Raw genomic sequence first — 12,750 nt, 5'->3', positions numbered from 1 at the left:
GTTTTGCACGTGTTGACGCGAGTAAACATTCACAGAGCTCAGATGCATCATAGCAGAGACGAAGTCGTCCTTTGTCATTTTTTCTCCTGCTTTGTGGCATGGCTGTTTGTCAGATTAGAGAATATATCTACATATCTAAAGCAATGACCTGGCCTTCTGCTCAGGGTTACTGCAAGGAAAAATGCGATGTGGATCAGGCAACCATCACTACTGATGAGAAGCAGAGATGGATGAATCTCATATGGTCAACGTCTCCTATGGTTGGATTGGGCTGAACAGAAATGAAGCAGAATCAAACATCTGGCAGTGGTCTGATGGATAATCATCCTATTTCTGTGGAGAAATAAGTGGAAGACTGGCCAACCTGATAAGCGAGAACTGTGTCATGGTCAATTCCAAGGGCTGGAACGATCTGGGCTGTGCAGTTGCTTTGCCTTTCAGTTGCTCTGGAGATTTGTTTGGGTGAAGGACAGTAAGACATGGAAGGAGGCTCTTGATTGTTGCAGAACTTACTACACCGGCTTGGCCAACCTGATCTCTCCAGAACAACTTATCCTGGCTGAAAAGGCAACAGTGCAAACCCAAACAGTCAGTGTGTATGGACCAGCCTGCACTTTATACCTGGAGAGTTGGTCTGGGTGATCAGGGTGCTGCTGGGGAGCCTGGTCTCGCTGCCCTCATACCCAGTTCCACACAACCACTCTGGAGCTCACAACACACATTAGGAAGAACAGAGACTGCAATGAGAAGCTTAATTTCCTCTGCTTCCGATGGTGAGAAACAGACGTCCATCCAGTATATTCTGTACATCTAAATATTTCTGTGTTGAAATGGTAGTTTCTAGAACTCTCAGTCCTCCATTAGAAACAAATCTTCAAGTTTGATGTCTCAAAAACTGACTTTATTTCTGCTTTCTACGAGTAAAATAGCCTCCTTCAAGAACAATACACGCATGAAGTCATTTAACCAAAGCTAGATATGAGAGTTACTTTATTCATATTTAAACAGCTTTGCAATGAAATGATCATGTTCAGTCTCTGATATAACAGTGAAGCAGAATTTCATTCAGATATTGGTTACTTGTAAATCTTGCTTGATCTCCAGCCAGTAAAATAAAATTAAACCCTTTTTTTCCCCTGTACTTGTTAGGGTGAGTGTTTGTGTTGTTTTGAAAGCCAAGGCTCAACCAATGCAAATGTGCTAAAACGTGACTTCAAGGTTGTCACTAACATTCAGACGCATCCATTTCGTATCCTTTCTGTTGCTTGTACCATATATATTGTACCATATATTATTTTTTAACAAAAATCTGTTACTGGACTCAGGTGTGATGAATACTCCAACCTGATTATTGTTGATATTCTTGATCATGATATGTATTTATGGGTTTTGGTTCAATACAAGATGTCACACCAGCGATTTCTCAGAAACAAGGATGCAGTTTTGTCCCCCAAGGGACGAACTATCAAAATTTCCCCTCGAAAGTACAACGCTGCTCCAATTATGAGTTTCGAATCACTATATATTCCCTTTCCCAAAGTAAAATATACACAGTACTATCATATATCACTAGCATATTCTAATTAGAAAATGCTAATCCAAACGTGTATTTGTAGTCGTGTGCGTGTAATTTAATACAAAATTCTAATTCACTTGTAAACCCTGTATTTCCAATGGCATTTTTCATGAACAACAACATACAATGGCTGCCAAAATTACATTTCATATTTAAATTTCGTCTAATCTGGTCTGATTTTGCCATTTTGAAAAAATCACAGCAATCCTATAATTTGTGATTGCACTTTCTCTTTCTCTTCCTACAACTCGGCCAAAAATAAAAAGCTTTTGCAATCCCATTTGCATTTTCACTGTCAACAAGGCTGACCGGTCAATCAAATGCTGCGGGTGGGAATTTGATTGCAGATATTCCTCCGTTCTTCCCAGTCTTTCCAGGATAAAGCTATCTTTCCGTGCTGCAGGCTTTAAAGCAGGTTAGAGATTGGGCTTTATTATCAATACAGACATTAATTCTATTATACATGCATGTAAACTGTGGTTATAAATAAAATTGAGTGAACCGACAGGTTGAATTGAAATGAAAACATCTGACAAAATGAATCTATCATGTTGTGTGTCAGGTGCTTGGTTTACTATTCTTATAGCTACACATTAATTATGACAAAATATGTAATGATATGAGATCATTTTATGACATTGGTAAATGAACTAGTAAGGAAAACTGTGTGAAAACCTCAAACTCTCATCAGGGTAAGAATACTGAAACAAGACACATCAACAGTTTTACAGATTTAGTCCCGCTTTGCTGTTATAATAAGCTCCACTCTTCTGGGAAGGCTCTCCACTAGAGTTTGGAGCGTGGTTTGGAGTGTGGCTGTGGGGATTTGTCCATTCAGCTACAAGAGCATTAGTGATGTTAGTGAATGTCTTGAACTCGATACCTCACATCACAGCCGCTGATATACGAGTCTAGAGAGCAGGTTTGCTCGACACACCATCAGTGTGTAATGCCTGAGTGTGTTGTTCTTGTGACCAATCACTGATCACCGTTGTTTCCAACGACCAATCACTGATCACCATTGTTCTCAACATCCAATCACTGAGCACCTTTGCTCTCAACGTCCAATCACTGATCACCATTGTTCTCAACATCCAATCACTGATCACCTTTGCTCTCAACGTCCAATCACTGATCACCATTGTTCTCCATGACCAATCAATGATCACCATTTTTTTCCAACGACCAATCACTGATCACCATTCTTCCCAACGACCAATCACTGATCACCATTCTTCCCAACGACCAATCACTGATCACCATTCTTCCCAACGACCAATCAATGATCACCATTCTTCCCAACGACCAATCAATGATCACCATTCTTTCCAATGACCAATCACTGAACACCATTCTTCCCAACGACAAATCACTGATCACCATTCTTTCCAATGACCAATCACTGATCACCATTGTTCTCAACAACCAATCACTGATCGCACTTCTTCGTTCTTAGCTTTAAACTCTCTTCTTGGAGATAGTAGCTAATAAAAGCGAGTAACAGTTTCCTTCACGATTACTTACTGTCACTGCTTCTTTTTGTCTGCGTTCTTGATAGAAAGTATAATATTTTGTAAATGTGTAAAAGTTTAGTTCATGTTGCCATGATTAAATTATTTAAGAAATACATTATAATCTATTCCTTGCTAGTCTGATAAAACTCTTTTCTATTTTATTACATTCTAAGTGAAAATGTTCTGTCATGTATGAATGAATCATGATCAATAGACTAATTTGCATATTAATGTATTGATCATGATTCATGATCAATACATATAAAGAATGCTAAAAATGTCATATAGCAACGTTTTGAGCATGCTTTATTTTTTTATTTTCCCCTGGAAAGAGTTGGTTACAATGACTTGTCAACATTTACTCATTTTGTGTAGGAGCTCTGCATTTTAACACCAAAGTACGCAGGTAAAATATAGCTGTGCATTTTTTCTTTTTCCACCTGCCGGAAATGGGATTCCATATGTTATTTTCATGCAGAGTAATAAAAAAAATCCCAAAATACCCTGTACAACAATTCATCACTGTTCCAGGACATCATTGTGCACTATTATGCGTATTTCTACCTCACACACAGACCACACATACAGACCATAAACAGTCTGCACTGTGAAAAAACAATTTTTAGTAACTCTATACACTGTACTTTTAATATTTATTTTTTCATATTCTATTTCTATTTCTATTATATTCATATTCTATACATTACATTCCTGCATAGGCTGCTAAATTTACATCATATAGTCTACTAGATTTGATTATATTGTTATTATTATGTATGTGTGTATCCGGTTCGTTGTGTTTCTGTTCATTGTTGCAGTGTGGGACGCGGCACTAAGGAAAAACATTTCACTACATCACATGTCATATGTAATGTGCCAAATAAAGAATCTTGAACCTTGAACCTATTCCTCGAACAAACCCGCTGGACTCTGGATCGTGTTATAGCCCTGTATAAGCGTACACCTGCAGTTGCTCTGCTGATCACAGCTACTTTCCTGCACATCAGTGATTCCATCCAAACACTAATTACACTAATTCATTCATCCAGCCTGGGGGTTAATACTCCTGTACTTGCACTGACACTTTCGCATCACTCAGAGGACCTGTGTGTGTGTGTGTGTGAAGCTATTCTCACATTATATCCTATCCTATATTTATAATATTTTTTTTTTGTACTGAATATATTTATGTTTATTTTTATTATTCTAAATACTCTTGCTTGTACACTATTTTGTTTGGATTGCTGCTGTAATCTGTGAAGTTCTCTGTGGGATTATTATTATTAGTAGTAGTAGTAGTAGTAGAAGTATCATCATCAATAATAATAATAATAATAATAATAATAATAATCCCATGGAGACCTTCACATACTACAGCAGCAATCCAAAAAATTAGTGTTAAAAATTATTATTATTAGTAGTAGTAGTAGTAGTAGTAGTAGTAGTAGTATCATCAGTAATAATAATAATAATAATAATAATAATAATAACTGATTAATTAGTTATCTAGCTATCTAGCTATACTCGCTAGCTCACATACACAGGAAGTAGCGAACTGGCTGAGATTTGTTCTACTTCCGGCTTAAAAAAAAAAACAAACGTCTTACCGGAAGTACGTAGAAAAAATAAAAGTAGTTACGAAGCAGTTCAGTCAACATAAAAAAAAAACGAAAAAAAAGAAAAAACCAACAACACAGCTGCAGCCGGAGGTTTAAAGCCGCTTTCTGCTCGAGGTTTATTTAATATTTTGCAGATGTCTCGCAAATCTGTTTTTCCGCTTTCAGTCCGGCGCGTCTGAAGTGCACGAGTCTGCTGTGGACGAGTTTTAAGAAGTGCGGAGGAATTTTTTTTTCAGGCCTGCTCAAAGGTACAGGTAGTTTAACGCTAATGCTAATGCTAATGCTAGCGCTAATGCTAATGCTAGTGCTGGAGCCTGACGCTTGGCCAGCATGCTAGCTGTGTTTACAAATTAGCATGTGACAGGACCTGACACCACAACAACAACAACAACAACAACAACAAGGATTCTTCTATAAATATATAAAACATATCAAGTATTTATTGTTTTAATGCTTCGTTGTTTTGTAAAGTCCAGTCATGCTAAAGGTTGTCGTTTAGCTTTTATTACTTGTTTGCTTGACAAAAAAAAACAAACATGAACATTAACAACGTTATTCTCGTTATAATACAAAAAAATGGCACTTTTTATTTAGAAAAAGAAACTTAATAGGCTTTAAAAATGCTTGTGAAAATGTGAATGCTAATGCGCGAGCACAGCTAAGAAATCTTTGCTAGCTCCGCTGTTTGTTTTGTTTACATAACATCTCCTCCAGCAACCGGACCAAAACAAATGATATTCAAATTATAATTATTCCAATTAAGTTTTAAAAAAACAGGGCACTTTTAAACACTAGTCAGCCAGAGGAGTGTGTGATATGGCTAATACACCAGCTTTCTATTTTTGACTGCTGTAATGACATTACTGATGTCCTCAAGTAGTAATGCTAATCTCTCTAGCTCACACAGACCTGTATATCTTCTCATAACAACAACAACAACAATAATAATAATAATGATGATGATGATGATGATGATTATTTCTATAAATTTAATTTTTATCTGCAGATTTCTTTCACATGTAAAAGATTGAAAATATCAGAGTTATTGAAGAAACTATTCTTAATGAATTGACTGTAAATCTGTAAAAAATTCTACAGATCATGAAGCATTATTTAATAACTAAATATAAATATAAATATAATAAAGAAATATAAAACTGAAAATATATATTTAAAAGATATATATAATATATATAGTGTTTCTAATCTTCTCGCTCAAATCTATCACTTTACAGTTGTATACATTTTATTATTTATTATCTTTATTTAAGATATATTTAGAATTTTTTTTTTTCTTTTTTTTTTTTTTTTTGGCATGCACCACCACTTGGATGTCGTGTGTACCACTTAATTTTTTAAAACAAAATTTTTACATCTTAGAGCGTTTTCATGTCACATTATTAGTTTGGCTAAAAGTAAAAAGGAAAAAAAAATTACAAATAAACTACAAATAAACCCTGCGCTTGGAGAGCATGGAGCCAGCGCTCAGTATAAATAATTATATAAATATTTATATTTTGTGTGTCACATCCAGGGTTTATTTTCACTTTTTGTTCATGCATTTGTTCATAACAGTTCTTTCTCTCAGTTTGCGCTTCATGGCTCGATCGATCAGCTCGTTATCATCTACAAAAAAATGCTCCAAACCTGAACACACGACATGTTATTGATTCGCTTTGTGCAGTGAGTCGATTCAGAGTCGACTCGCTTTCTCATGTGCAGAACGAGACCACTTTGCTCAGACGAGTGTGTTCTCACCTGTCACGTGCTTCACGACTCACTTTATCAGCTCACATTTACCAAAAAAAAAACAAAACACACACACACAACATGTTTTTGATTCACTTTGCGCAGTGATTTGATTCAGAGTCGAATCGCTTTATTACTAGAGTTCACTCTCGGACCTCGATTGTGTCCTCACCTGCCTAAGGAAGGTTAAGTTGAAACAGATTAAACACTGTGTGTGAAAGCGTCTTTATTCTTCTGTCTCTGGATCAGGGATCTGAGTTCATTCATCATGAGACGACGAGGAATTGGGTAAAGAAACAACTCGAATAACAGTGTATGAGTCTGTCAGCTAAAATCTGTGTGTACAGGGACGATGGAGTGGATGTTAGATGACATGGGATCTTAAAATAGGACATGTTTAATGGAGATGGAGTTTAGGACATTTTGAATGGTGAGGAAAAAAAAAATACAAAAATAAGATGGAGGAAGAGTTTAGACTTGTAACAAGAAAGTAACTCCAGTAATTTTAAACCGCATCTCTAATTTGGATCATTTCTGACTTGTATTTGTTTGTCGCTAGAGTATTTTACAAAAACGTTGCTGGTTGGTTGTCTTCATTTGCCAAGGGGGCGGGGCTTATTTTATTCTCACGCTGTCGAAATGCATCAGTTCGTATTATAACCTCGCACTCTGTACGATCAAATAAAGTGTCGATTAGCATAACAAAATAAATGTACTCAGGTTCGTGCACGTTTATGAGCATTTATTTTTTTCCTGTCATTTTCTGTGTGTTTTTTTTTCCCTCACTCCTTTTCAGCTCATTTCCTCCACTCTGTGTGTCTGTTTTTCCTTTCAGGAGATGCAAATCTAGTATAACTGTAGAATTTGGATAATAAAATGAAGAGTCGTAATGTATTTTTTCTGTGAGACTCGTCTGTGTGCTAAATCCTGAAGGGCATTAAGGCTATAATGCTGCTTCTTCTGCTTTTCTAGGCTCCCTTCGTCAGGAGGAAGGACTCGGAGGCAGCATGGCAGACGCTCAAGGGCAGTCCAGCGTTCCAAACGGTGAGAGGCGTTAGAGTCGTCTCTCTTCCACGTTTCTATCTCTAGTTTGAATTTGTTCGTAACATCTACACTGGGTCGTGTTATCTAGTCATACCAATAGTAATCTAATCACGAGTGTGTGTGTTATTAATCCTCTAGGTGGCGCTGATGATCCAGAACCAGAAGAGGGAAGAAACAGTGAAGGAGACTCGACTTCACCTACAGAGGATCAAATACAACCTGATTCAGGTAGCGACTACTAGAGTGATTCGCTCAGATGAATCAGATACCAGTATAATGATTCGTTCTGGTGAATAGGATACTAGAGTGATTCGCTCAGATGAATCAGTTACCAGTATAATGATTCGTTCTGGTGAATAGGATACTAGAGTGATTCGCTCAGATGAATCAGATACCAGTATAATGATTCGTTCTGGTGAATAGGATACTAGAGTGATTTGTTTGAATGAATCAGTTACCAGTATAATGATTCGTTCTGGTGAATAGGATACTAGAGTGATTCGCTCAGATGAATCAGTTACCAGTATAATGATTCGTTCTGGTGAATAGGATACTAGAGTGATTCACTCAGACGAATCAGATACCAGTATAATGATTCGTTCTGGTGAATAGGATACTAGAGTGATTCACTCAGCTGAATCAGTTACCAGTATAATGATTCGTTTTGGTGAATAGGATACTAGAGTGATTCGCTCAGACGAATCAGATACCAGTATAATGATTCGTTCTGGTGAATAGGATACTAGAGTGATTCACTCAGCTGAATCAGTTACCAGTATAATGATTCGTTCTGGTGAATTGGATACTAGAGTGATTTTTTTTTTTCTTCAGGATGAATCAGATAACTGTATGATGTTTTGTTCTGCAGAGTCAGATACCAGTTGGGTAATTCAGGTTCTAGTTTAAATTAATTCAGGTTTTATTCAGGTGAATCAAATACCAGTGTGATTTGTCTGGATGAATCAGATACCAGTGTAATGATTCATTCTGGTGAATTAGATACCAGCGTGATTTGTTTGAATGAATCAGATATCAAAATAATGATTCATTCTCTGGTATTAGATATCTGTGTGATTTTAACAGATGAATCAGATAGCAGTATTATGATTTCTTCTTCTGGATTAGATTGTGTAGATTCATTTGGGTGATTCTAGTATGGTGTTTTGTGTGTTTAAATGAATCAAATACCAGTGTGACAGTTTATTTCCGTGAGTCATACTCTGGTGTGATGTTATTGTTCAGAAGAATCGTATACCAGTGTGGTAGGTTTAGCTGCGTCAAGCAGCTGTTTCTATCTTTATAGTATCATATTACATAGTACATAGTGCTTTTTCAAATGCTTGTACTTTAGAGTGCTGGTTAATTGATAGAAAGTGATTTCTTTCTGTAGAATTGAGCCCACAGGAGGATCAGCCAGCTGCAGAAGAGGAAGAAGAGGAAGAGGAAGAGGACACAGACAGCATGGATGGCAGCCTTTTGTACTCTTTTGTGGAGGAGGGAAAGGAGCAAGACAGCGACGGGAGCGGGCGAAGAGAGCGAGCGAAAAAGGATGAGAGCAGGAGAGCAGGCCGGAAGCGGAACCGACCCACGTCACGCCACTCCTCCAGCTCCGACGATGATGATGATGATGACGACGACGATGATGATGTTGAGGAAGATGAAGAGAATGGAAAGGAAGAAGAGGAAGACATGGAGGCGTGGCTAGGGGCAGAGATAAAGGAAATGGGCGGGCCTAAGTGGCGCGCCGTGCCGTCTCTGCGGGCGCGGGAGATCGGGAAGAACTCGGCGCAGTTTGTGCGGCGCGTGTGCGGCTCTCGAGGCCTGGTGCAGCGTTTGGAGCTGCAGGCTCGGCTGGAGCGGCACAGCGGCTGCGTCAACACACTCCACTTTAACCCCTCCGGGACACGCCTCGCCTCGGGCAGCGATGACCTGCGCGTGGTCATCTGGGACTGGGCGAGACGCCGCGCCGAGCTGGAGTTCGACAGCGGGCACAAGAGCAACGTCTTTCAGGTGAGAGATGTGTATCAGTGGCAACTCTAGACAAAGAGTCAAATGCCAGTATCAGGATCAGCCAGTCTGGTAAATTTGCCATATTCAGTTTATTTGTTCTGCTAAATTATAAATTATAATTATAAATTATACATAAAGAAATAAACGTAATCCTGATTTGCATTTCCTTCTCTGTTTTGCAGGCGAAGTTTCTCCCTCACAGCGGAGACTCCACACTGGCCATGTGTGCTCGGGATGGGCAGGTCCGCATAGCCGAGCTGTCCGCCACGCAGCGCTGCAAAAACACAAAACGAGTGGCTCAGCACAAAGGAGCCGCACACAAGGTACAGCACAAATATAGCGAATTAATACAGGATGGCCCAAAAGTGTGTGCGAGTGTATGCGTGTATGTGTTGTTTGTGCATGCACCTGCTTGTGAGTTTGTGTGTGCGTGTGCTATTTGTTTGTGCTGTCCTCATTTGCTTGTGTGTGCGCGTGCACCTATTTGTGTGTGTGTGTGTGTGTGAGTGCACATTCATCCCTTTGTGTGTGTGCGCGCAATTTGTTTGCGCTATGTCCTTATTTGTGTGTGTGTGTGTGTGTGTGTGTGTGTGTGTTTTAGCTGGCTCTGGAGCCGGATTCGCCCTGCTGTTTCCTCTCCACTGGAGAAGATGCCGTTGTGTATAGCATTGACCTGCGTATCGATCGACCCGCCAAGTGAGTCTTAACCAAAATCTGTGAAAAATGTCACATTCTGAAATGCAGATTAGAAAAAGAGGCAAAAATTTCCGGATGATTTTAGTTTGTAGATTCGCGATCCCTCATTTTAGGAGAGAGGATACTTTAAATACCAGTGTGTTCATTCGCTGTGATGAATCAAATGCCAGTTGGCTGATTTGTTCTATTGAATCAAATGCAGTTGATTCAGTTGATTCATTTCAGTTTCAGTCAGTTGATTCATTATGGTGACTTAAGCGCCGGTTGCCTGATATTTTTTCTGGTGAATTAAACTCCTGTTAGTTGATTCATTATAGTGAGTCAAGAGCCAGTCGGCTGATTGGTTCTAGTGAATCAAATGCCCATCAATTGATTCATTAAGGTGAATCAGATTCCAATTGGCTGATTTGTTCCAGTGAATCAAATGCCTGTCAGTTGATTCATTATGGCGAATCAAATATTAGTTTTGGTAAATACATTACTTGCAAGTTTAAGCTTTAGACTGATTTCTTTTCTCCTGACTTTGATATTAATCTTAATTTAAACCCAGATTTTAACCTTGATTTCTGTTGGTGCTCTATTCTTATCAAATATATTTCCCTATAAATTAGGAAAATGCCTTAGCTCATAGACATCTTTTGTTGTAGTGAAAAAAAAATTGTTCCTGTACAGCATTTGTTCCTGAGAGATCATTTCTCCTTTCTGGATTTTAGCAAACTAGTGGTGGTGAAGGAAAGTGACAAGAAGGTGGGTTTGTACACCATCTATGTGAATCCGGCCAACACGCATCACTTCGCAGTTGGAGGAAGAGATCAGTACTTAAGGTAAGGCTTCGTATTCCATTTAGAGGTAGTGAGATTAATAAAGTAACGCCGTGAATCTTCTTCTCTCACCGAGTCTCTGTGTTATTGCTTGTTTTTCAGAATCTACGATCAGAGGAAGATCGATGAAAACGACAACAATGGTGTTCTGAAGAAGTTCTGTCCATCTCACCTGGTGTCCAGCGAATCCAAAACGAACATCACCTGCTTAGTGTACAGCCATGACGGCTCAGGTAACACACACACACACACACAGAGTTAACATTTCAATCGATACAGTGTGCAGGTTTATCGACTGTACGTTTTTGCTCTCAGAGCTGCTTGCGAGTTATAACGACGAAGACATTTACCTGTTCGACTCGAGCCATAGCGACGGTGCCGATTATCGCCGGAGATACAAAGGACACCGCAACAACGCTACAGGTACAACACACACTGCGGGATTATTATCCACGGTACAATAATCATCCAACACAATATCGCGCATTTCAGTGTTAACTTCTAATAAAGAGTGAAAAACCTGGAGTTTTTTTTGTTAGTAATGAATAAAACACTTATAGGAAACTAATCGACACAGGGGTGGTGTGATTCCAATAACAAGATATCTCAAAGTATTTTACTCCTTTTATATCAGAGACATTTAATAACATTAACAATTTCTTATTTATTAATGAAAGCCATCATAATTTTTATCCGTTTAACATTTATAGGAAAATAATCGCTTCCGCATGGTAACAGTGGTGATATTTTTGATAATGTTATCTCACAAGAAACCAAAAATATACATTTTCTTAACAACTAAAAAGCCTTTAGATGGAAATTTGTAATGTCTGTGTGTGTCTGTGTGTGTCTGTGTGTGTCTGTGTGTGTGTGTGTGTGTGTTGTAGTGAAGGGCGTGAACTTCTACGGGCCTTGCAGCGAGTTTGTAGTGAGCGGAAGCGACTGTGGACACATTTACCTGTGGGACAAACACTCGGCCCGTGTGGTGCAGTTCATGGAGGGCGACAGAGGCGGAGTGGTAAGCACCTCGGATAGAGAGATCAAACGAAAAACAGCAGATTTAAAGAGTGTGTTTAAATCAGTATCAGGACTGGGGTTGGTATGGTTTTGTTGCGAGTCCTGGCAAACTACCGGACAGTTACGTCATCGCTGATGCTTTCAAAATGGCGTTTATATATAAATGGATGTGCAAAGAGTTTGTAATAAGATTTTTCTTTAATTTTCACCACTATGTTTTAAAATGGTAAATTAACACAGTGAAATTGATAGACTAGGTTATTGTGCTGGTTAACAAAATTTCGAACTTTATCACTCGTACTCAGGAGACAGATCCTGTGTGATTGGCTGCTGCTTGTTTGAGGCTTGTTCATTTTCGAGAATATTCAACAGAAGAGCAGCTGGTGGTTCACATTTCCTTCACTTTTTCACTTCAGGTGAATTGTTTAGAGCCTCACCCTCACCTGCCAGGTCTGGCCACCAGCGGCTTGGATCACGATGTTAAACTCTGGGCTCCAACTGCAGAGAGCCCCACCAACCTGAAAGGCCTCAAGGAGGTACACGTTCTCTCCAAAACTGTTTCCATCTGACTCCATCCATCATTTTTCCAACATCCTCTCCTCTTCTCTGCCCTTCTCTTCTTTTCACTCTTTTAAGCTCTCGCGCTCTCTCTTCTGTCTGTCCAGGTGATGAAGAAGAATAAGCGTGAGCGTGACGAGGACAGC

The 12,750-nt window shown here is 39.0% G+C and overlaps 1 protein-coding gene across 1 annotated transcript in view; it reads left to right on the top strand.

The window, feature by feature from the left end:
- Window positions 1-4,704: 4,704 nt before the first annotated feature.
- The window catches only part of dcaf8 (DDB1 and CUL4 associated factor 8), an 11,382-nt gene continuing 3,336 nt past the window's right edge, over window positions 4,705-12,750 (top strand). Inside the window, exons 1-12 of the mRNA XM_034304007.2 lie at window positions 4,705-4,957; window positions 7,431-7,502; window positions 7,641-7,730; window positions 8,893-9,512; window positions 9,695-9,835; window positions 10,114-10,208; window positions 10,922-11,032; window positions 11,132-11,262; window positions 11,345-11,452; window positions 11,917-12,047; window positions 12,463-12,582; window positions 12,712-12,750. The exon at window positions 12,712-12,750 is cut by the window's right edge and continues 78 nt beyond it. Of these exons, the coding sequence (XP_034159898.2) occupies window positions 7,466-7,502; window positions 7,641-7,730; window positions 8,893-9,512; window positions 9,695-9,835; window positions 10,114-10,208; window positions 10,922-11,032; window positions 11,132-11,262; window positions 11,345-11,452; window positions 11,917-12,047; window positions 12,463-12,582; window positions 12,712-12,750 (1,623 nt within the window). The 5' untranslated portion in view covers window positions 4,705-4,957; window positions 7,431-7,465. The remainder of the gene's footprint in view (window positions 4,958-7,430; window positions 7,503-7,640; window positions 7,731-8,892; window positions 9,513-9,694; window positions 9,836-10,113; window positions 10,209-10,921; window positions 11,033-11,131; window positions 11,263-11,344; window positions 11,453-11,916; window positions 12,048-12,462; window positions 12,583-12,711) is intronic.

Source organism: Pangasianodon hypophthalmus, chromosome 4 (assembly GCF_027358585.1).
Source record: "Pangasianodon hypophthalmus isolate fPanHyp1 chromosome 4, fPanHyp1.pri, whole genome shotgun sequence".
Taxonomy (NCBI): Eukaryota; Metazoa; Chordata; class Actinopteri; order Siluriformes; family Pangasiidae; genus Pangasianodon; species Pangasianodon hypophthalmus.
The sequence above is the reverse complement of the archived record's forward strand: the minus strand, read 5'-3'. Positions and strand labels throughout refer to the sequence as shown.